The sequence below is a fragment of the Vulpes lagopus genome, chromosome 16 (assembly GCF_018345385.1).
Source record: "Vulpes lagopus strain Blue_001 chromosome 16, ASM1834538v1, whole genome shotgun sequence".
NCBI classification, from domain to species: Eukaryota; Metazoa; Chordata; class Mammalia; order Carnivora; family Canidae; genus Vulpes; species Vulpes lagopus.
The window spans coordinates 60,947,400-60,972,360 of NC_054839.1; the positions used below are offsets into that span (position 1 = coordinate 60,947,400).

General features: G+C 55.6%; 1 protein-coding gene across 1 annotated transcript in view; it reads left to right on the top strand.

The window, feature by feature from the left end:
• Positions 1–2,272: 2,272 nt before the first annotated feature.
• Positions 2,273–24,961, top strand: part of FAM124A (family with sequence similarity 124 member A) — a 75,039-nt gene continuing 52,350 nt past the window's right edge. The window contains exons 1-2 of the mRNA XM_041730887.1: positions 2,273–2,299; positions 14,108–14,841. Coding sequence (XP_041586821.1) covers positions 2,284–2,299; positions 14,108–14,841 — 750 coding nt within the window. The 5' untranslated portion in view covers positions 2,273–2,283. The remainder of the gene's footprint in view (positions 2,300–14,107; positions 14,842–24,961) is intronic.

Sequence of the window (24,961 nt, forward strand, 5' to 3'; positions counted from 1 at the left end):
GGGGTGATGGATGAGACTGCGGAGCTGGGCAGAGGCCATCATTCACGGAAAGAGCAGTTTATGTTGTGCACTGCAGAGCTTGAACTTCATCCAGAGAGTGACACGGTCAGGTTTGCGCTTTGCAAAGATTGGCTGCTGTTTGGAGAAGGAACTGGAGCAGGGCAAGAGTGACAGTCGGGAGCCCGGGCCGCTGGCAGGCCTCACCCCGGCAGTGCCTCTCGTCCCAGGAAACACATACGGAGAGAGGCGCGGCAGGACGTGCGTTTTGCTCGCACCTGTCCCAAAATACGACGGTTACACCTTAGGATTCCCAAATTAGGTCTCACGCATAAATTTCCTTCTGCGTTCGTATCCATCTGCGTGCGGATCCGTGCAGCGTCTGCATTTGCGAAACCCGTCTGCCTCGGGGACGTCTGGAAAATCCTAGCTGAAAAGACAGATTTCTAATAATAAAATGAATAGTCCCATCACACGTTCCCGTTGAACGTTTTCTTTGATTTGTCGTGGAATGTCCTTAAAGCCTGGCCGCCTTGTTAAGATGCTCCTGCGGGATTGTTGTGTTGTTGTATGTGCCACGGTGGCTGCTCCTGGAGCATCTGTTACATTCGTTCACAGCCACATTTCTAAGTTTTGTCCTAAAGTCAATTTATGTCCTGCCTGGTCTCAGGCAGAATTGAATGCACCAACGTGAGGGGCTCCTGACTGCCCCCTCTCGCATCCAGGTCCCCGAGCCAGCATGTCACCGCGTTCCAGCCAATGCTTGTCCCTTCTGGCTCCGGCCTTGCGGGGGCCCCCCACGCTCCTACCGCAGGTCCTCGTTGCCGTTTGCCTCCCGGTCTCCTCGCCGGTAGCATCGCTTTCGTTTCCTAACCAATAGCTTGGGAAGGTGGACGGGATGAGCGCTGGGTGTCATGCTGCATGTTGGCAAATCGAACTCCGATAAAAAAAATATACAAAAAAATTAATTAATTTTCAAAATTTAAAAAAAAAAAAGAAGGTGGATTCGGCGTAGGTGGATGCAGTCCGTGACGCATAGGGGGTGTGCAACTGTTAAGAGTTGCTCCTCTCTCCAGCCCGAGGCGTCAGTGACTCTGCAGCTACCAAAGCATTTCGTTTGAAAGAGAGAACTTCCTGCTGTTTTCCTTCCATTTTGTTCCTCTGCGGATCCATGCATCACTCTGTGTGAGCGGTGCAGGCTGTTTCAACCAGTAAGGGGTGTGCTTTTGATGATTTTTTTTTTTTGAAGTTTCGTATATACTTTTGTGGTAACAGTCCGCAGAGTGAAAATGGGATGATTTAAGGAAGGGCGCCAGGAGGCTGGGTAACTAAAGGAGCGTATACGGGGAGAACTAACCAGAATCGAGGGCTTTATTTGCATGAGCATATCCCTGACTACCACCTTGCGGAATGCATCCCTACGTGCCCGAGAGATTAATTCCCTTCTGAGAATGACTTGGGCCGCTGGAGGGAGGGAGCGAGAGCCTCTGCAGCAAGTAGGCTGCCAGGAGGGAGGGCTTCCCAGCCGCACAAGGAGAGCACAGACTCGGGGAGATGAAGCAGGCAGCTCCCTGGCCAGATGCCCGTTCTCACAGAGGCGGGGGCCCGCGGCTGGCTGCTCAGCCTGGAAACCGATGGGTGGTTTCACCCCTTGTCCTAACCCTGCCTCTTTCCCCTTCCCTGTCACAGCCCACATCCTGTCACTGTAAATATGCAGCAGGATGTCTTCTCAGCTGGATCTGAGACCCGTCAAACCCCACGGTGCCCCAGTGCTTCCCGGAGGCTAGCGGGGCCCTGAGCCGGGGCCCGTCACCGCCCCGCCCAGGTCGGCAGAGAAACATTTCCCCGTGACGCGGTGCCAACCTGAGGGGTGCCCTCGCTTGCAGCAGCTGCTTCACCTTTTTGGGGAGTCGTGCTGGTGGCCTTCAAGAATCTGCTGAAAACTCTGTCTTCTCCCCAAAAGAATAAGCTTCCCTTCAAAAATTTGCCGGTGAATTTACATGGTTTGGGATCCAGCTGGCTTCCCATCTTGGAGACTCACAGAGCCCACAGGGGGGACCCCTGATTTCTTTTTTTCTTTAAAGTTTGCCCTTCAAATTCAGACACGCCTTTGTGTTGCACGAGAGCCCTCGGTTCTTAATTTGGTGGGAGGTCCTTACCATGTAAATGCTGCTTACCACTGACTGTGTCTAAAATTCTAGCTTGAAGAAATCATGTGGATACAGAAAACTCGTGTGTAATGCGACTAATACGAAGGTTTTGTGTTTCAGGTCTGACTACAGCCACATGTCCTCCACCAGCAGTAAGTATGGCTTAAATGTCCTTCAGCGCTGGCTTCTCGGTCCCATCTCCCAGGAATTTGGGGCTTTTCCTGGAGAGTTTAACTGTCCCTTGATTTCAGAATTCAGTACGCCACTACTTCCCCCGTGGAAATCGAGCATAGGGGAACTAGCCCAGGCTTCGTTAGGATAGATGCTCCTGCAACGGCTTCTCTGAACAATGGGAGGTTACTCATTCATTCAACAAACACGTATCAAATACCTGCTGCCCGCGGGCTCACAGCTCAGAGCACATCCATTAGACCCATGGGTGGCCCCAGTTCATCTTTAGGGCCTTGTATTTCTGCATCATAGGTGATTATCAGATACAGCAAAAAAAAAAAAATTAAAAAATTAAAAAAATTAAAAAAGAGGTGATTGGGAATATGTTCATAAACATCCTGCAAGCCTGGAAAAAGATGCCTGTATTAAATACTAATTGACAGGTAAATCTGTTCATGGGCAATGAGGCCTTCTATCTAGGAACAGTTTGCAGTGATTAAGATCACTGTGTAAATGACCAAAGCCATTCAGATTAATTAAACACCTATTTTAAAATAACCACACACACAAAAAATTGTCTTACAATAAAAGACCTGGTTATGTGCATCAGTAAATACTGAATTGCTTTTTTTTTTTTCCCTATCTTCCCTGTGAAACTCCCCATTCTAAATAGTACCCAAATGGAGGGACATTTAATTGGATTATTCTGTGTATTGATGTTCTGGCTTAGTTTTCCTTTGCAATAAGAGACTGTGCAGAAAGCTGTTATTTCTGGAATTGTAATTTAGTGTCAAATTATATTTAGTTATTAGTATAACTGCTGCGAGTAATCTCTGATCATTTCAGCCAACTAGAGACCCAGCATTGCCCCTTAGTTATTAAGAACCGTTAGTAATAATGAGAATAATGCTCCGGTGACTCACGTTCCCTCCCTGAAGCTTCTGCGTTCCTAAAAAATCAGGGAAAGCTCCCTTGAACTCTCCCCCCGCTGCCGTTTCCATTCCACTCCGTTTTGCCCAGAAGCTACATTTCTTTAAGAACGATTCTTATGAAATACTTGCCCAGAGCCTTTGCTCAATTTGTAGCTCTCACATCAGTCCTCTGGGTCACAACAAAGCACCTCCCTTGTCAGCGAAACTGGTAATTCGGTTTGGGAGGCTTTCCTCTCCGTTATTTTAATTGCGATCTGGAGTTGGAATTCCTCTTAGGGATCAGTAGCCTTTTATTGCTCTTCCTTTTCTCTTTAAATCTTTGGCGACTCCTGCATCAGCCGTCGGTGCTGGGGCCTCTTGGTAAGCGGGGATGTCCGTGTGTTTCACATTTGAGTTAGGAAATGTGTTTGGTGATAAATAAGAGAGGAAAAAATAATGATTTGAGTAGGCGTTTATTCTCCTTTAATGTTAAAAAAAAAAAAAAGAACTCGGAGGAGGCAACGCAGGTCTGGTCTGGAGGCTCCTTTCATCCTTCTGCTTGGCTTTGGCTTCTGCCTCAGGTCACAGAACGGCTGCCTGGCTGCAGGTGTCACAGCGTGTGGGGCAGGACTCGGGTCGTTGCCTCGAGCTTGCCTGTCCTGCCTCTCCTCCGAGCCGGGAGGTGAATCCCGACCGCGCCCGGTGGGGGAGGCCCTGCCGCAGTCCGTGAACGGGCACACGGCGGACCCTTTCCAGGAAAGGAAAAGGAAATTAAGCCTGAGGTCTTGAGCTTGTCCTGCACAATGCAGGTGCGGCAGGGGCTGCAGTAGGGAGGGTGTTTGTCACCCGCTTTTAAAAGTAGCGTTTCCCCGCAGACTGGCCGATGGTGCGGAGAGGACCGTGGGGAGGCCGCTGGGCTTAGGGGCCCGGATGGAGCGGCTCCCGGCTCGGGGTCCTCGGCCGGGTCCCAGTCACCTCCTGGCCGCAATGACCCCGCTCCCAGTGCTGCCCGGGGAGCCCGGCTGTGGGTCTCACCGTCCGCCGTCGGGTCAGGAGGTGGCTTCGCCCGGCCACTGCCCTTCCCACGGGGCCTTCCCGAGGAGCACCCTCGGGTCGCTGCCCTTCCGTCCTGCTCACCGCGGTCCGCCGGCCGACCTGAGGCTGCCAGGGCTGACAGCGTCTCCCCGGGGTTGTCTGCGAAACTAAAGACGCCGCGACACCGTCTCGGTAAACCACAACACGTCCCAAGATGAATTTAATGTCTACTCGCGGAATTTTTAGGTGGTTTTCCCAGCAGCCTGGTTGGACGGTCATCAAGCCGCTACGTCCGATTTGCGTTCTTAAGTGACTTAAATAAAACGGAGAAATTTCATAAACAGGATGGAAGAAAAATAGCTGTTATGCCAGGGGAGGAAACCCAACTGTGCCACGTCATGATCATGAAATTCCCGTCGTGTGTGATTGAATATTTTCATTCGGATAAAGATTTATAACGGCACTTGGACGATCGGCCTTCGAGGATGCTGGGGCTTACGGAGGCCGTTGTGGGGCAGCGGCTCTGTGCTCCCAGGCCAGAGACTAGTCCTCTCGGAGACTCTCCCCCAACAGCTCCTCTACTCAGCCTTAAAACTGCGCCTCCTGGAAACTCGGGTGTAGCCGCTGACTCCTAACGGAGCCCCCGGCTTCGCACCCCCCTCACTCCTCAGGACGCGGGCAGACGGCACACGATGCGCGGAGGCGCTTCGGAGGTGGTGCCCCGACGAGCTCCCCGTATCTGCGGCCGCAGGAAGTGCCCGTGAGCAGCGTGTTCTGCAGCTTCCAGGCCGGGGCCGCCAAGCCCTGCAAAGCGGGGACGCGGCCTGAGGGGGGAGTCACGGGACCTGGTCTTCCGCCCGCCCGCCCTCCTGTTCCCGTGGCCTCCGTGTCCTACGGCTTCCTGCTCTGTGCTTCCAGGGACTGGCTTCCCTGGTGACCTGCCCTTGAGGGCAGCCCCGAACAGGCCCCGCTGACGCTGTGGGCCCCCCGGACGCATTTTTCCTCTTGAGGGCAAAGGGTCAAGTGCATCGCAGGTGTCGTTCAAACGGGAGCGTCAGGGGCCTCCGTCAATGGCAAGGCCTGGTGGTTGGTCTGGAGCCCCCGTGGGGCTCGTGGGTCCTGCCTCACTGCTCCATGCGAGGACGTCTCCCGGCTCCCCGAGGCTGCCTCGTCTCATGGGTGCCTCTTTGCACATAAATCCCGTCTTCTCTGCATCATTTCTCCATAGTTTCATCATTTCCTTTAAGTTTTAGGATATCGAAGCATCGTTACATTTTTTATTTTGTCTTTGGCCACATCTGTGCCTCCCCTCGGTGTGATTTAACCCAGAAGCAAAGGTAAGGAGCTTTGAAAGCAACACGTTGAAAAGACCGAGTTCTGCGGAACACGTCACTGATGGGGGGCGTTTAAATAAAAATGACCAAGAGCTAAATTCAGACTCGGGATAATGAAACATTCCGTATTTTCCTTCTGTTTCTGTGAGGGGAGATCAACCTATTGACAGATTAAGGTTTCAAGGCCACTTGTCCAAATAAGGAAGGTCGGGGTGTTGGGAGAGGCGGTGGTAGGCAGTTTCACTTCAATCCGTTGACACGTTCCGGAGTTTTCTTCCTTTTCCCCTCTGCGTGCAATGCTTACCCCGTTGTGATTTTCAGAGTAAATGTTCTCTTAGGGTCTTATTTCATGAGATGGAGGCAACACCCGGATCTAGCCGTTAATCCTCGTGGAGAAGGGAGTCAGCCGTTGCCTGTGTGTGATTCCGTGACCCGGATGCAGTAGGCCGTGCACACGGCTCCACCCAAAGACCGGATCCCCCCGCCTGTGCATCTCCACCTTCACGCCCCTACTGCACGTAAAATATCCAAAGAAAGGCCACCAGAAAAAATAAAAAAATTAAAAAATTTAAAAAAGAAAAAAAAAAAAAAAAAAAAGCCACCAGTGTTCTCTAAATGAGGACGACAAGCCCTACGTGGCTCCGGTCAGACCTGTGGCTCCTGTCACCTGTTCCCCGCTTGCTCGGCTTCCAAAGGGCTCGTTAGCGATGCCACCGGTGTGTGATGTGCTTTCATAGACCCAGCAGTCGACGTAAAAGAAGGCGTAGGGGAAACCCTGCACTTCCAGGTGGAGCGAGATCAAGGCCTTGAATTTCCACTGGAAATTCCACTGGCTCCACGGAGCCAGGGGCGCTTAACTTTGGAGCATCCAGCAAATGGATCCCCCGACTGAGAACAATCCCCCCCCCCCAGGACCGTTCAGGGCCTGACCCGGCGCGGCAGCTGCGCTCTGCGTGGGCCCGCGTGTCCCCGGGGACACGGCTCCGAGCATGGTCGCGGCTGCGCAGCGCGATCAGAAGTCACGGAGCTGTTTGCGGGTGGGAAGGTGGCGCCGAGGCTCCCTCCGGCCGGGATGGCTTCAGGCTCGACTGGACTTACTCTGGGGCTGCAGCCTGGAGCCTGCTGCTTGCTGGGGCCTCCCGCGGGAAGGCCGCAGGTACAGGCGTGTTGGGTTGGGCAAACCCAGGTCATGAAGCCCTCAGGTGGAGGCCGAGCCACAGCGGGAGAGCCTCGGGGTGCTGCGGGTGCTGTGGGTGCTGTGGGTGCTGCTGGGCCCGGTGTGCTTCCTCTGCATCCCATCAGCTGCCAGACGACAGCACAGCAGTCGGCATCCCGCAAAGCTTGCTGCTCGGGGCTCGGCCCACGCGCCGTGTCAGCATCACCCCCAAGCCTGATAGAGATGCAGACCCAGACCTGCAACTCCAACTCCGAGGAGCTGGCTCATCTCCCCCATTGGCAAGATTGCTCTTAAACCCCCAATCGGCATGATCTATCCAAATTTCTTTTAGATTCTGATTTTTTTTTTTTTAAAGATTTTGCTTATTTATTCCTGAGAGACACAGAGAGAGAGAGAGGCAGAGACACAGGCAGAGGGAGGAGCAGGCTCCATGCAGGGAGCCCGATGTGGGACTGGATCCTGGGACCCTGGGGTCACACCCTGGGCCGAAGGTGGCACTAAACCGCTGAGCCACCTGCGTGCCTTAGCTTCTGATTTTTAATGGCATAACCTGTAGGCTCTAGGATCTGCATTATGTTGATATGAGAAAAAAAAAAACTCACTTGGTCAAATATTTAAATTATGAATCATTGATAATCTAAAAGAAAATTGTGTTCCTTTCCCAAGTTTATTTTAAAACATAAAATTTATCCTTTATCGGGCAAGCTAGAAGTGTGTGTTTGGTTTTTTTGTTTTTTTGTTTTTTGTTTTTTGTTTTTGTTTTTGTTTTGTTTTTGTTTTTTTATTTTTGGTTTTTGTCTTTGCAAAGCGGGCAGCAGCCTTATCTGTAAGATGCAGAGTCACGACTGAAGCCTGGGATGAAGGAGCTGAACGCTAGTGCACTTAAACAGTGGCTTGACGGCGTGGGCTGTGTGCGGCCCAGATCCCCCGCCCAGGAACCCAAAGGCTGAGTGATACTGGGGTTTGGCGGTTGATAAGGTAAAAAAGCAATAACCAAAGGTACACACCAGGAAATCAGAGGGCGAAGACCATCTACCCTACAGACAACTCCTTGGGCGCTCCGTCGTGCTGGCCTCCACGCCCCCAAGAGTAGGGTGAACTTGGCTCCAAGACAGGTTTTAATTGTATGATTTCTTTTTTTTAAAGATTTTATTTATTTAATTCATGAGAGACGCAGCGAGAGAGGCAGAGACACAGGCAGAGGGAGAAGCAGGCTCCACGCAGGGAGCCCGACATGGGACTCGATCCTGCAACTCCAGGATCACGACCCAGACTGAAGGCAGGTGCTAAACCGCTGCGCCACCCAGGGATCCCCCTAATTGTGTGATTTCAACTACAGAGATGGTGTCGATTTCTGTCCAGGATATGAAAAAAAAATGGAGGCCAATTTCTCAGCACCACGTCTTACCTGGGAAGCCCAAGTGACGCTTCAGGGACAGCTGGTCTACCAGGTTCTCACGCCCCTCCCCGCCCCCACCAAGGGAGGGAGTACAAGGGAGCAGCTTCCATCCACCTTCTGACATGCTTAGTGCTTTCCTCGACTTTAAAATAATCGTGATTACTCAATAATACATCGTCGTTGTAGAAAAGCCAGAAAATACAGATTCCTGTCATCTAGAAACGCCCAGTTTCTACCCGGTGTCTGCCCTTAGAGATTTTTTTTTTCTTTCCTGAGCATCTGTATCACTGTAGATACATATTATTCGCAAAAAAAAAAAAAAAAAAATAGAATCGGATAGTTTCACAGGCTGGTTTTCTAAGTAAACGTACGTGAGCCGCTTTGATACCAGTAGTCACTTCTGCGACAGCGTGAGCGTATGGGATCCCACTAAGTTCCCGTACGTTCACTGGCGCCCTGTTGTGGGTACTGGAGGTTCCGTTTACTTCCTCACTGGAACAAACAGCACTGCCAGGAATATTTTCATACGAAGTCCCCGGGTGTATATCCTTCCTCACTCCTCCCGTACAAGCTCCTCTGAGCGGAATTGCTGAGGACGTGTGCTTGCCTTTGAAGGCTTCTGATGCCTACCGCCGGGTCATTCTCCGTAGGTCCCGCCTCTCTCTCCCGCGGGCATGGATGGGAGCAGCAGGGTCTCCTAAAAATAGTGGTTTTTGCGAGCAAAAACCAACACGGATGGACGTGCACACACAATAACAATGGACCAAAGGGGTCTGAAGAGTAGATGACAGACAGGGACGAGCAACTCGGAGCCTTGTGTGTGTGTCTCATGAAAAACGTGGTATCGATTCTACTCCGACGGGGACATTGGGCGGCAGCGCCAGCAGCAGAAGCCGTCAGCCTTTCCCGCTCCCGTGGACAGTCCCTGTGTTTGGCCGCATCCGTGCTGTTGCCATTAAATCCTGCCGAGGCGACGAGACGGGCGTATGTGGGGAGTACTGTGCAAAGAGCCACGAAGGGTCGCAATATTCAGAATCGATTAGGAGAACCGAGGATCCCGCCTGCCTGCCTGCCCTCCCCCTCGTCCACCAGACTTCTCCTTCAGACACACCCGGCGTCTTCTGACTTCCCTGCCAGGGCAGAGCCGTGCAGGCTGCACCAGGAAGGCTCCGCTGCCGTCTGACGGGAGCGGCCGTGAGCCGCTGTCCCCTTATGCCCCATGGGGCCAGCTGGGTCCCTCCGTGACTCATTTGTACCGGTTCACGGCTCGGGCTGCAGCACCAGGTCACCTGGGCCCAGACGCTGGGCGTGCCCTCCCGTGCCCCGGCGTGCTCGTGGAGCCGTGTTCTCACACTGGCTGCGGCCCACGGCGGACGCTGTGCCCACGTCCCACGATGGCGAGTAGGGCTCTCACGTCTGCGGTCAAGCTGCCCATGGCTCCGAGCAGCAGGTGAGGGCACGGCCACGCTCTGGGACCCTCGTACCTGCAGCACCCGTCCCCCGGGGGTTCCCACGTGACCCTTTCCGGGAGCCCTTGCGGCGGGCGTGCAGACTTCGCTGGGTGCCTTCCCGTCGCCTGCCTTCCGCCCGAAGCCCAAAGTTGGCGCCTCCTGAGCCGGAAAGGCCGCCCGCAGCGTGATTCTTGGGGCAAGGCCCCGCTTTAAGGCGTTAGCCTTTCTGAGCTCAGAGGCCTTTGCTGCCTCCAGAGCCTCAGCCCTCGCCCTGGAGAGCCTTGCCCTTCACGACTCTTCCCTGCTGTGATGGGAAGATGTACACGGATCCAGAAACTCGATGCACGGATCTCTGCCCCCACGTCCCCTGCGGCCGTGAACGGCCCAGACCCTGCAGGTGGGGCGCCACAAGGCAGTGAGAACGTCGTGGGACGGCGGCCCTTGGTGGTCCCCTCGGACGTCCGTCGGCTACGTTGCTTGGAGCATCCCTCCTACTGTAGGTGTGTCTCGCGTGTGCACGGCTTGCTCCCCCGGGGCGTGGGCTCTGGAAGGGCCTCGGTCTCCTGCTTCGCAGTCCCTGGGTATTAGGAGGCCGCGCTGCAGAGGGAAGGGAGGAGAGCCCGGAACTGGGAACTTGGAGACGTTTGCTCTCTTTCTAGACCCGCCATTGATTAGCCCGGTGACTCGAGTGGTCGCCAGACCTCAGCCATGACATGGAGGCTGGACGAAGCGTCTCCCCCACCTTTAATTTTCCAGTCATTTCCAGGACACTTGCTCTCTAAAGGGCTAGAAGGTTCATAATTTCTGAGGGAGTGGAAACAAGGACCAGGAACATGTCGGTGTCCTATTCAGACCAGTCAAGCATTTGAATATTTTATTGACTTTTAAGCAAAAAAAAAAAAAGGAGTCCAGAGGCTCCATTTCCTCCACCGCTAGTTTGATCATGAGCAAAGCCCGTGCGGCGTCTCATCGCTGGCTTTCCTGCCGTGGCTCTCGGGAGATATTTTGTCAGCAAACGGTGATAATGGCTCGTCGTTGTTTGATTTCTCAACATCCTGCCAGGAAAGTCCTTTTGTAAAATAAATCTTAGTTACTACAATTGGGAGGATTCCTCCCAGCAGCTCTGGTCGATGGTAGAGGTCTTGGGCTCGTTGCTGGACAAATTCTCGGGGTGGATTTTAGTTACCATCCTCCTCTCTTGTCTGTCTTGGTAGATGCACGTGACGTCTCAAAAACAAAATGCATCTTCTCCCTCCTGTTGTTTGCAAGCCCTGCGGCCCCGTCCCCAAATCTGTAGAACTTTATGAAGTCCCGGCTTGACCTCGCTGCCCGTGGAAATGACGAGATCCCGATGACGCGGTTGAGGAAGCATGGAAATTCCCGACTAGGAGGAAGGGTCTGTGTAAAAGGTGGCATCCCCCCTGTCCGTTTGAGCCCTTCGATGGACTTTACAAAAGCCGCTGTCATATTAGTACGCCTTGGACTTTGGTGTTCACCGGACCTGTGCCACCGTCTCATAAGGCTTCAAGATCATTAGGGTCCCAAGGACTTCGATAGCTACGCCGCTCCGATCCGTGCTTCTGGCTGCTTTTGTACCTTCTCAGACTGATTACCTCTCCGCCTTCTGGTCGCCTTCCAGAAACTGCCACGCGGGTCGGGACTCAATGCGTCTTGGTCCTGATGCTCCAGCGGCTGGCGGTTGGCCTTGGCTCCTCCTTCCTCTTCCCACCTGGAGGTCTGTCTCAGGATGGGACTTAGAAAGACGTACAAAATAAAAGGCACGTCCCATATTCAAATGGGGAAAAAATATGCAAAAAAAAATATGCAGAAGATCCCGAGCACCGGCCGTACGTTCTCTGTTCATTCCTTCCCTAATGGTGTCCTGGTTTCAGATGAGCTCTCAAGCACGTGTCGCACATCCTGGCGCCGCCGCGGGCTCTGCGACAGATGGCAAGGATGGGAAGCAGTCAGGGAACTCGAGTTGGAGCTTTAAAAAGGCCTGAGGATCAGAAAGATGCCACGCTGGTTCCCTGCGCCAGGCGAAAATACAGGCTTTGGCTTTGGCCACCTCAGCCCGTTGTGCATTCTTCAATGACAGTCGGCGCCACGGACTCGGGCCGAGGAGGGCGTTTTTATCTCCACTGTGAGTGCAGCCTGAGTCCCTGGGCTCACGGCTCCGCACGCCAGCTTGTCGCCAGCACGTCCTCTCCGCGTCCACCCTGCTTGTGCTCCTGCCTCCAGCTGGGGCTGGGCGGGCAGCAGGCTTCCAGGCACGCCCCGACTTGCAGGTCCATCAGAATCACCGAGTTACTAAGAATTGAGAAAGCTTGAGATTTTATCTTAGGTGCTGGCAGGGGCAAAGGGAATTGCTTGCATTTTTTTTCATTAATTCAAGGAAATAGCTTTAAGTATACACATATATATAGAGAGCAGGGCTTTAGAAATGCAAATAGGGCGTTTATGGGGCCTCATGCCTGTGCACTTGGAGGATCTGAGCCAAGCGCCAGCCGGATTCCCTGAACACCTGCACCTACGGCAGCTGGAAGTGCCCTGGGTCTGATACTTTTAACCTCCTGGGGGCTTCGGGGCGCGGGTGCTGCAGACACATGGCCCTGGGAGGCCGCATGGCAGTCGGCTCAGTGGATGATGGTTGGTTACGGCTGCCGCCTGGACGTCTCGTGATGTGCCACGTTCAGTACGGGTCTGTCTTCACTTCGCTTATCCTCCGACTCCCCCACCGGATCCTAAGTTCTGGGAAGGCAGAGATTCTCCTGTCCCCCACTGGATCCTGCAGTGCCCCGCACGCAGTAGGTGCTCAATAAACAAAGAAATGACTGCAGCTGGATTGCAAAATTGCCCGTCATAAATTGTGGCTAAAACAACAGAGGCAGCGCCCGCTGGCCGAAACCTCTAGAGAGAGGCATCTGACCTGTGGTATCCTAGGACGTGGCCGGGCGTCATGTTCGGAACGAGAGATCTGGACTTCCGAGGAGACATACCTGCCGCTGGGAAGCAGGTGCCTTGGGGACACGCAGCAGTTTGGTGGTTCTGGGAGGAGGGCCCGGCCGGTGGGTGCGGCAAGGCTGGGCGTGAGGCCCGGAGCGCGGGCAGGGGCAGTGAGGGGTCCCGGCCAGGTGGCACTGGGCCCGCCAGGTGGGACGTGCGGCATCAGGAGGTCTGGTCACAAGCAGCAGCACCTCCGTGTCCACCCCCACCTCTGCCAGACTGACGCTTCGGCTGTCCACACTGGTCGGGGGCCTCCAGGCTGTCCACGTGGGTCGGGGACCTTAGAATCTAGCCACTGCCTAAAGTGCTACTGTCCTGTATTCCTTACAGCTCTTTTTTTTTTTTTTTAAGATTTTATTTACTTATTCATGAGAGACCCAGAGAGAGAGGCAGAGACCCAGGCAGAGGGAGAAGCAGGGCTCCCTGGGGGCAGCCCGGTGCAGGACTCGATCCCGGGACCCGGGGTCACGCCCTGGGCCGAGGGCAGCTGCTCTGCCCCTGCTGCCCCCAGACACCCCCGTACTCTCTCTGTTGTACCGTGAGCAGCGTGCGTCCCCGGCCAGGGCTCCGTCGGGGTCAGCTGGGGACACGGCAGGTGCAGCACCGAGCTTGAGGCGTGGAGAAAGGGTTCCACGAACGTTTGTTGAATGAATGAGCAAAATAAACCCATGACTTGGGCAAATCCGAGGAGTGCAGGAGGATCAGGAACATCTGTGGGGTAAGGGGCTGCAGGTGGCTTCAGGGGACACGGAGTCTCTCTAACGGCTGTGTCATCCCTTCCAGGCCCGCGGAGATTTCACTTTCTGCTGTCCTAGAGCACGCCCAGCCTGCCAAGCACAGGCCTCCCCTGCCCTGGGGTTGGGGCTGCCCCTGGAGCACAGGCCTCCCCTGCCCTGGGATTGGGGCTCGCCCCTGGAGCACAGGCCTCCCCTGCCCTGGGGTTGGGGCTGCCCCTGGAGCACAGGCCTCCCCTGCCCTGGGATTGGGGCTCCCCCCTGGAGCACAGGCCTCCCCTGCCCTGGGGTTGGGGCTGCCCCTGGAGCACAGGCCTCCCCTGCCCTGGGGTTGGGGGCTGCCCCTGGAGCACAGGCCTCCCCTGCCCTGGGGTTGGGGGCTCCCCCCTGGAGCACAGGCCTCCCCTGCCCTGGGGTTGGGGGCTGCCCCTGGAGCACAGGCCTCCCCTGCCCTGGGGTTGGGGGCTCCCCCCTGGAGCACAGGCCTCCCCTGCCCTGGGGTTGGGGCTGCCCCTGGAGCACAGGCCTCTCCTGCCCTGGGGGGCCCAGCCCTGCCCCCCCAGTTCCCCGGTTTTGGCTGACGATAGTGCATGTGGGGTGGGTTTCGCGGGCGAGCTCGGATCGGGAGAACCCCGAGGATCCTGGTGGCGGCCCAGTGAGCGCTGAGCTTGCCTGTGCCCCCGGGACCCTCCGAAGGACATCGCTACCCTTTGCCTGTGTTGGGTTTCCTTGTCCCCCGCAGGCGAGCTGTCGCTGGAGGAGGCGCAGGACCCTTTCCTGGTGAGCATCCACATCATCGCGGACCCAGGGGAGTCGCAGGCGCTGCAGGAGGCCGTGGACAGGGTGCTGGCCTGGGTGCACCCCGACCTGCAGCTGTTCCGGGTGTCGGAGCGGAGGGCGTCCCGGCGGCGGCGCAGGGCCTGCAAGGGTGCGCGGCCGGCGCTGGCCGTGGTGCTCTTCCTGCAGGAGGAGTTCGGCGACGAGCAGATCCTGCACCTGCACCGCACGCTGCAGCGGCCGCCCTGGCGCCACCACCACACGGAGCGCGTGGCCGGCCGCCTGCGGCCCTACCTGCCCTGCAGCCAGGACTTCTTCTCGCTGGGCCCGGGGACGCCGCTGTGGGCCGTGCGGCCCGTGCACTACGGCCGGGAGATCGTGCGCTTCACCGTCTACTGCCGCCACCACAGCTACGCCGACAGCCTCCGGCTCTACGGGCTCATCCTGCGGCGCAGCCCCAGCCAGAGGAAGGCCGACTTCTGCGTCTTCCCCATCTTCTCCAGCCTGGACGTGGACATCCAGTTCTCCCTGAAGAGGCTGCCCTGTGACCAGACGCCCGCGCCCGCCGACTCCGCCGTGCTGGAGTTCAGGGTCAGGGACATCGGGGAGCTCGTGCCCCTCTTGCCCAACCCCTGCAGCCCCATCAGCGAGGGGCGCTGGCAGACGGAGGACCTGGACGGGAACAAGATCCTCCTGCAGGTACGCGGGTGGACAGGTGCTGGGGCGGGGACCCCGGGGTTGGGGGTCGGGCCCGGAACCCCAGCTACCCCAGGACCTGGTGCCGGGCGACCAGGGAGGCGAGAGGAGGGATGCGTGGGGCCTGTCCGGCTCTGAGTCACGGTGGCCGTCGGCCGCCCCGGTCGTCCTCGCTTGGCCGCCGAGGCTGCGGGGCCTGGGGAGCACCTGCTGGCTCCTCTGCGGCCTCTGCTGCTGTGGGAGGCTCCACCACTGCTGGTGGCTCCTGGGGATTCAGACCAGCTTCCATCCGGGGCCTCCCTGGATCCCAGTGTCCCCGCCCACACTCAGGGAGTTGTCACCGCGCGCCCTTCACTTCCCCGGGGACCTCAGGAAAGCCCAGCCCTTGGGGAGCTGCAAAATACAGTGAGATTCCCGGGAGGAGACACCAGGTCCTCTTCCCTCTAGCGCTCCCCACCGTGCACCGCCCACCCTTCTACCCCGACGGCGTCAGCGGGGCGTTAAAAGCCAGTGATCGCTTTAAAAAGTACAGTCTGATAAGTGTTTTAAGAAGTAAGTGATGCCTTTTGGAATTCTTAGTTTCGTGAATCTTGGGAAGGGGTAAGCGAATACTTTTTAGGGGAATGGTTAATCTTTCACTCAGTTACGGGAGCTCTTTGCCCTCCCAGCCTCCCCCCGTCCCCCCGGTTGCCGGACGCTCTTCCAGGATCACTAATTGTACTTGAGAATTTAAAATTCAGCACAGGGGGGATCCCTGGGGGGCTCAGTGGTGAAGCGTCTACCTTGGGCGCAGGGCGTGACCCCGGGGTCCTGGGTTCGAGTCCTGAGTCGGGCTCCCTGCAGGGAGCCTGCTTCTCCCTCTGCCTGCGGCTCTGCCTCTCTCTGTCTCTCTCTCTATCATGAATAAATAAATAAAATCTTAAAAAAAAACATTAAAAATAGAAATAAAATTCAGCACGTAGACTTAAGCAAGTCCTACGCCTGGCCCCACTGATAAACGCTTTCTAAACTCAGGCGTTCTGGGATTAACCTGTAAATCCGTTCCAGGCATATAGGACTTTGTTTTTTTTTCCTGAAAAATCTCTGGCTCAGGCATCTGAGTTTTCCCGTGTGGCTACCTGGAAGGAGAAAGTTGACAGTGAGTTAGGGGCCGTCACCTCGAAAGGTGCCAATTGCAGTCGCTTCAGAGCCTTTCTTGCTTTTGACACCAGGCGTCAGAACCATAATCCGCAGGTCACAAATGAAGCGAGCATTTGGCACGTGCCCGGAAAACGTTTGTTAAAACTGCAGCCAGGCCGCCTCGCTGTGGTCAGAAAGGTCACCCCTGAGACGGTCCCTGTTTCTAGGACACAGGTAACGCTGAGATCTTCCTTTGAACTACACAGATAAGAAAGTGAAGGAAATCGCCTTATTATTCAGTGAGCCGAAGGCGAGCTAGCACTTGCTCCATAGTCTCTTCCGAGTCGTGAGAACAAAATTCTTCCGTGGTCGCAGACTGCCAAAGCCCTATGCAAGATATAATGCAGTTGAATAGGTAAAAGTAAACGGAAGGACCTTTTTTTTTCCCTCTCTCTCTCTATACTAAAAGATCTAAATGGGTGCGATTGTTTTGAAGGGGCCTCTTCCTTTTTTTTGGCTGTAATTAGAACACTTTTTCTCTTGAGGCCTGTGATAACCTAAGTGAAAGAACAGAGTATAAAAGACTCCTAAGAAAAAAACAAAAAAACAAAAACAAAAACAAAAAACTCCTAACTCTGGGAAACAAACTAGGGGTGGAAGGGGAGGAGGTCGGGAGGTGGGGGTGACTGGGTGATGGGCACTGAGGGGGGCACTTGACGGGATGAGCACTGGGGGTTATGCTATATGTTGGCAAATTGAACCCCAATAAAAAATAAATTTATAAAAATTTTTTAAAAATTTTTAAAAAAAGATAAAATAAAAACATAAAAGCTTGGCCGGGACCGTGCTCAAAGGAACCGTTGAAAGAGTATTTCGAAGAAGATTCACACGTGTAAATGGTTATAAAACCTGTACAGGTGCAGGCTTTTGAAGTTAGAGCATCGAAGTGTGAAAACAGTAAGAAAAACAGATTTGGGGGATCCCTGGGTGGCTCAGCAGTTAAGCGCCTGCCTTCGGCCCAGGGCATGATCCTGGAGTCCTGGGATCGAGTCCCGCGTCGGGCTCCCTGCATGGAGCCTGCTTCTCCCTCTGCCTGTGTCTCTTCCCCTCTCTCTGTGTCTCTCATGAATAAATAAATAAAATCTTTAAAAGAAAAAAACAGATTTGTATCTTGGTCCCAGGAATGCGGGGCTCCGTCCCACGCAGTGGTATGTCGCGGGGGCTGCAAGTGTCGGAAGTTCCCCAAGATCCCTCTGAAAAACATGTTCCTGGAAAACGTCACCGACGCTCGATGAGGGGCAAGCGCAGCTTTCCGGAGTCGTGGTCCATGTTCCCTGAATCCTTCCGTGGCCCCTAGAGCTGAACTAACCTTGTGCCTGGGCCACCGCAGGTTTCCCGTTACTCTTCCCTGAAGGATGGTATCGGTAATAGATGGGAAGGCGCGTACGTCGTTAATACGCAGCCCAACGACTTCTGACACACTGACCGTGTGTAAGCGGCTCCCAGGTGAAGAAACGGGGCAGAGAAACAGAAGACAGGGCCTCCCCCGGCTCCCGTGGCGTCCTGCCCTTAAAGGAACATATTCGTTACTCGATTTTGCACAAAAGGGGGGAGACGTACCCCATCAAGGAAATTGGGAATGTGGGCATGTTATCGCTTCTTTTTTGTACTTATAAGTAGATGTCACATTTTTAAAAGATTTCAGGGACGCCTGGGTGGCTCAGCGGTGGGGCATGTGCCTTTGGCTCATGGTGTGACCCCGGGATCCGGGATCGAATCCCACGTCGGGCTCCTTGCAGGGAGCCTGCTTCTCCCTCTGCCTGGGTCTCTGCCTCTCTGTGTGTGTCTCTCATGGATAGATAGATAAAATCTTTTAAAAATAAATAAATAAACAAAATAAATAGATAAATAGATAAATAAATAGATAGATAAATAAATAAAAATATTTCAGATAGCTGACGATGATATATACCACACAAGAGGATCAATAAAAATAATTAGGCAGCAAAGGGATTTGAAGCAGATGGAATCTACTGATAGGAAATTCGGATGGACCACAAAGGCCACATCCAGAATGCAGGCACTTCCCTTGCGGGGCTTAGAGCTAATTGGTAGCCCGGAGCCACGTGCGGCCATTTACATTTAAATCTTGAATTCATTAAAATGCAAAAAAATCCAGTTTCTCTGTCTCGCTAAATGCATTTCAAGGACTCAGGAGCCACACGTGCCCAGCGGCCACCATACCCCATAGCTCAGGTCCAGAAAATTCCCACCATCGCAGAGAGTTCTGCTGGACAACATTCTTCTGCAAGAAGCCCCCCTTCCCCCCGGGATTTGACCCGAAGTTCTCCAGCAGCAGAAACAAAGTGTGAGGTCATCGGTGATGGGATCCGGCGTCCGCGAGGTAGAAATAAGCCGTGTTTAGGATGCACAAGAGCTCCCAAGTGCAGCAGGGCCTCAGCAAGCGCCCGCCCACGTGGTGCTGCAGAGGGCCCTCCCCCCCCCCCTCCCACAGCGCGGGAAAGAGCCACCGCAGGGAGCCAGGGTGGGCAACAAAGTGGTCCCGCCTCCGCCGGGGACTCGGGGACTCGGCTACTGGGGGGGGTACCTCGTCAGAGAGCCTCCCCCAATTTGTGTCTCTTAGGCCTTTGGGACATAGTAGCAGTGAGCTTGGCCCTGAACCCCCAGCCACCGCCCGCCCGTGGCACACCTGTGCCGTGTAGCTGCTCAGGTGCCCAGTCCTAGGCCCCGTGCCCCCGCCCCCTGCGCTGCGTGGAGGTCTCCTTGGGGAGCTCCCGGGAATGGCCAGGGCACGCGCCTCGGGGGAAGGCCACCCGCCTCCTTTGGGGGAGGCCTGGCATGGGAGCCGCGGGCGGGCCGGAGCTCTCCGGAGGGCACAACTCGGAGCCCCCGACCCTGACACGCACAGAGGCACAGCCGAAGGCTGTTGGGTTCCGCAGAGGGAATGTGACGGCCGCGTTAGGCCGTGGGATGCTTGCCAGGGGGTTGCCCTCCGCCATCCCCTGCGGCGTCCCAGGGCTTGGAAGCCTCTGTCCGTGGAGGGTGCTCACCGCGGTTCTCCGTCCGCATGGGGCCAGCGAGGAGACGCGTCCAGAACAAGAGGATCTGCGTAAGGTTTAAAAGGCCAGACGTCTGGCACGGAATCGTGAAGCGTCGCCGGGCTCGAGCCGGGACGTCCTTCCCCGGAGAGCTCTTAGGTATCGCCCACACGTGGCAGCTGCCCAAGTGCGGCCCCGCGGTATTTGCGCCCCCGGCCTACTGCACTTGGCAGGACGCTGTCGAGGTCCTGCGTGCCGTGGGCCGCGCCGGGTCCCCGACTTGCCGAGCCTGGCGGTCCACCGGGAGCGGCCGCATCAGATCCCCGTGGGTGCTCACGGGCTCGGGGCTTGCGGCCGTCCTGGGCTCCTGCGAGGAACGCTGCCGTGCACGGGGGGTGCACGGGGGTGCACGGGGGGTGCACGATCTGTTCACCCTCCTCCTTTCTCTTCTTTCCGGCGTCTATGCAGACAGACGTGCAGCTAGTGACCCGGGTGCGCTTGCGTTCGACTGCCCGAGGGGAGGGACCCTGACTTTCCGTAGGCGCCGGTCCACGCTCCCGCTGGCCGGGCTCGGGTGAGACCTGTTTTCCACAGAAGCGGAGAGCGCGTGTTCTTCGTGAGGCCGTGCCCCTCCGTCTGCTCCCGGAGGCCGGAGCCCGGGGTAAGGCTGGCCTCCTGCGGTTCGCCCCGCGTCCTCGGGCTCGTGTGGGCGCGTGTTTACGGGCATCACACCTGTGTCTCTCAAGATTAAGACTCTCCAGGGGCGGCTCAGGGCCCTTGCAGCCCCCTGGGGACCCTCACCCGGGCCTCAGGCTTCAACATCAGCTGTGCTACGGCTTCATCCCCCTCTTCCCCCCGTCTTGCTCCCTTGTGCCTCCCACACCGGCCTGCTTTGGGTTCCTCAGATGTAGCAGGCTCGCTCCTCCCTCAGGACCTTTGCACCTACTGTTCTGTCCGCGTGGAATGACCTCCGCCAAGACCTTCCCACGGCAGGTTCCTTCTCGTCGTGCAGGCTCCCGGGACGCCTTCCCTGCCTGCCCTGGTTGAGGTGCCGCCCTTCCCTAGACCCCCCTTACATCCTCTCCTTTTCTTCCCTTGCTCCCTATCTAGTTATTTTGTTTCTTGTTATTTTGTTTCTCTGTTTTCTTGGGTGTTTCGCGTTTGAGGTCATCAAATGGATGAATTTCTGAATGAATTTGAGGTTGGGGAAGAGGGCCTAGAGCCCTGAACCTCAGATGGGTCCCAGGCCACCCTCTAGCCTGACATCTGGGTTGTGACCCCCGTTGAAGGGACCCCCCTCTGTGCTCACACCGCCCTCCCCGCTCCTTCGGCGGCTCGCAGTCCAGGGGAGGCAGCGTCACGCGAACCAAGAGGCCCAGGTGCGGGCCCAGGTGCGGGGATCTAACATGCACAGGCCAGGGCAGGCACAGGTTTGCAGTCAAAGATCCTGGGGTCGACCCCTGACTCCTGCTTCCTAGCAGAGGGCTGCCGGGCGTGGGGAATTATGTTGCTGAAACTCGGTTTTCTAGTCGGAAACTCAGGGTAACGATCCTCCCCTCGCAGAGTTCCTCGGACACGTGGAACGTCCAGGAGCTCCCGGGGGGGGGGGCAGCTGCACGTCCCCCCTGCACCCTCACCGCGCGGCCTCCGCGAAGGCAGGACGACCCGGCTGCTCCATGTTGGCTCCGCGGCCTGGGCTGCGCCCGCCTGGCACAGTGTCCGCATCGCGCTTCCTGCAGGCCTGGGGGCGCGTGGGGAGCTCAGGCTGCAGGCTGCTGGACCGACTCCCCATGTCCCCGTGCGCCCCCCCTCGTCAGCCTGTACAGCTGCACATGAGGCGACCTGTCAGTCCTGTATCCGTTTTTTTTTTTAAAGGGGGAAACAAAGAGTCAAGTCACAAGAAGTGTCTGGAAGGCGAGCAGAGCTTCCTAAGACTCGTTTGGTTTTCATCAGAATGGAATCGCCATTGTACCTTTTTCCTCTTTAAAAAAAAATCTTACCCCCCACCCCAGTGACCCGAAACCCACCGGAGTCCGTCTGTTTATTGAAGATATTTCCTTTATGTTATTTTACTTTATTGAAGTGTGGCCGACGGAGGACGTTAGTTCCAGGTGTGCAGCGCCGTGACTCCACCTCCGCCCGCCCGGGACGTGACCCCACGATGAGCCCAGCTGCCGTCTCCCACCGAAGGGTCGTCCCGGTGTCATGAGCTGCTCGCCCTGCGCGTGGCCACGGCTTTTGTATTTTATCATCGGAAGTTCCAGCCCTTCCCTCCGTCTGGCGGCCGCCGGGTGCTTTTGCGCAGCGACGAGCCCATCTCTGGGTGGGTCGGTTGGTTTTTGTCCTTTAGATCCCACACCCACGCGAGTCGTCTGTCCTGTGTCTGTCTTTGACGTATTTGCTGTAACACCCTCGGGGCCCGGCCGCGCCGCTGCAGGTGGCAAGACCGCGCTCTGCCTCCGTGGCCGAGCAGTCCCCCCGTGTGCGTGCGGGCGTGCAGGCGTGTGCACAGCGTCCGTGACCCTTCGTCTGCCCGGGCACACTCGGGCCGCTGCCGTTTCTTGAGAACTGTCGCGACGACCACGGGGATGAGCGTATCCTTTGCAGTTGGGGAGCCCCCGGCAGTGGCGCCGCCGGGTACGCGGTGGCTCCACCTTTAGGTATTCGGGGAGCCCCCGGACTGTCTCCCGCGGCCAGCACCCCGGGGCCTCCTTTCCTTCCCGTCCTCCCTTCTTTTTATTTTTTATTTTTTTTATTTTTTATTTCTTCCCTTCTTGAAGACGGCCACCGTGACAGGTGTGAGGCGGCACCTCGTGGTCGTTCGGATTCGCATTTCCCTGACCGGGAGTCACGCGGAGCATCCTGCGTGTTGAGCATCCTTTCGTGGGCCCCTTGGCCGGCTGGATGCCTCCCCCGGAGAGATGTGTATTCGGGTCCTTTGCCCGTTTTTGTTTTTTATTTTTTTTTAATCGCGTTGTTTGCTGTCTGGGTCATTGTCGTTGCCGAGCTGTCCGAGTTACTTGTATATTCTGAGCGTTAATCCCGTGTCAGACGTAGGACTTGGAAGAGCATCTCCCACCTACGAGGCTGCCTTTTTTGCTTTGTGCAGGGTTTTCCTCCACTGTGCAAAACCTAAAGCTGTTTCTGTCCTGTTCCCGGCCCTAAGCCTGGTGTCCGCTGCACAGCAGCTACTCCGTAGACGGAGCTTGTCCCCCCCCACACACACACCCCGGCCTCTGGTGTTCTCACGGGAGGCGCACAGGGCGGGCCAAGGCATCCACCGTGGAAGCAGGAGGCCGCCGGCCCGTTGGCCACCCCACGAGGCTCGCGGCTCCAGGTGCGGACTCCGAGGAGCCCTGCCGTACTCCGGCGGCCGCAGCGCCTGCCCAGACTACCCAGACTGGTTGAAAGTCCCCCAGAAAACCGTTCCCCCGAGCATCGTCTGGGTTTAGCATCCTGCAGGATGTGTAAGTGACATCATAGCTCTTTCAGGCCTGGAAGGAAAAGTGAAATTTTTTTTTTAGGAAAAAAAAAAAAAGGAAGTGAGCTGTGTTTATGGGCCTTGGCAAGACTTGGAATCAGATCTCTGAGGCAGAGGAAGGAAAATGAGGAATTTTAAGCATTTTTTTTTTTCTCTTAATCTTAGAGCTGCCTTCCCCTTGGCCTCCCTGTAGTCTGGTCCGTCCTGGGGTTGGTGGTGGGTCCGGGAGCAAGTGCTGCTGCTGTTCCTGCGTGTGACGGACGCCTCCCTGCAGGCAGCGCTGGTCCCCTGCGGGTCAACCACATCGTGTCTGCGCGGCAGGGAGGGAAGTGGTCGGCCCGGCCCTTCCCGGAGCCGTGGGCCTGAGCAAACGCTCGGAAGGTGTCCTCCCGGCTCCGTGTGGTACTAGACAGGGACGGGGCGGCCAGGGGACCCGCTGGTCCAGGCCGTGCCCCAGGGTGCGCTGGGCGGGCGTGCTGGGTGATTCCTTAATGTTTTCATAGTTTCTAATCTTTATTAGAAAGTAATGAAACCGGGCAGCCCGGGTGGCGCTGTGGCTTCAGTCCCGGGCGTGATCCTGGAGTCCCGGGATCGAGTCCCGCGTCGGGCTCCCTGCATGGAGCCTGCTTCTCCCTCTGCCTGTGTCTCTGCCTCCCTCTCTCTCTCTCTCTGTGGGTCTCTCATGAATAAATAAATAAAATTTTAAAAAAAAAGAGAAAGTAATAAAACCAAAGTACCCAGGTTTTATTTTGGAAATAAGAATTTTTTTTTTAATCTAGATTTTAGTTAACATATGGTGCAATAATTGGTTCAGTGATGCATCCCCTGCGTACAACAGCCGGGGCTCGGCACGGGTGCCCTCCTTCACCCCCATCCCCCAACACCTCCCTCCTTCACCCTCATCCCCCACCCCTCCCCCTTCACCCCATCCCCACCCCTCCCCCCTTCACCCCATCCCCCACCCCCTCCTCCCTTCACCCCATCCCCACCCCTCCCACCTCCACCCCATCCCCACCCCTCCCTCCTCCACCCCATCCCCCACCCCCCTCCCTCCGTCGACCCTCAGTTGGTTCTCTGTCCTTAGGACTCTCTTATGGCCTGTTTCCCTCTCCTCTTCTTCCCCTTCCCATATGTTCATCTGTTTTCTTTCTTAAATTCCACCCATGAGTGAGATCATATGGTGTTTGTCTCCGACTGGCTTATCTCACGTAGCATAATACGCACTTGGCTCCATCCACATGGTTGCACGTGGCGAGATGTCACTCTTTTTGATGGCTGGGTAATATTTTCTTATATGTAGACCACACCTTTATCCATCCCTCTCTGGATGGACGTGGGGCTCTCCCCATCGTTTGCCTGTTGTGGGTAACGCTGCTATACACAGCAGGGTGCAGGTGCCCCTTTGAATCAGTATTTTTGTGTCTTTTGGGTAAATACCCGGAGGTGCAATTGCTGGGTCGTAGGGTAGCTCTACTTTGAACTCTTTGAGGACCCTCCACACTGTTCTCCTGCTCGCGTTCCCGCCAGCAGTGCGAGAGGGCTCCCCTTTCTCTGCGTCCTCGCCAACACCCGTCGTTGCTCAGGTCATTAATTTTAACCATTCTCACGGGCGTGAGGTGATATTTCACTGTGGCTTCGATTGGTATTTTCCCCATAATGAGCGATGTTCAGCATCTTTCATGTGTCTTTTAGCCATCTGGATGTCTTCTTTGGAAAAAATGCGTACTCATACCTTTTGTCCACTTCTTAACTGGATTATTGGGTTTGGGGCGGGGCATTGAGTTCATAAAATCTTTAATAGATTTTGGATACGGGAATGACAGATTGTTCTTAATGATCCTATTACTACTACCATAACAGAGCATTTTAATACAGTTTCTTTTCAGTTTTTGGCTTTTGGTTTTCGGTTTGTTCTTTGGTCATGTAAGTGGTATATGTCAGTTTTCCTTAAAAACATGTTCTGAGGGCGCCTGGGTGGCTCAGTCGGCTGAGCGTCTGCCTTTGGCTCAGGTCAGGATCCCAGGGTCCTGGGAGTCTGTTTCTCCCTCTCCCTCTGCCCCTTACCCCACTTGGACACTTTCTCTCTCACTCTACTCTCTCTCAAATTAAATAAATAAATAAATACATACATACATACATACATACATAAAATATATATAAAGATTTTAAATTTTTTTTTATTTATTTATGATAGTCACACAGAGAGAGAGAGAGAGGCAGAGACACAGGCAGAGGGAGAAGCAGGCTCCGACGTGGGATTCGATCCCGGGTCTCCAGGATCGCGCCCTGGGCCAAAGGCAGGCGCTAAACCTCTGCGCCACCCAGGGATCCCTATATAAAGATTTTAAATATAAATATACATACATATATATTCTGTTTACTTTTTTTTTTCTTGCCTGTCCCAAAAGAGCTTTTGCTAAAAAGCTTTAGACCTTTTGATTAGTTCTCTCTTTCTCACCTCCAA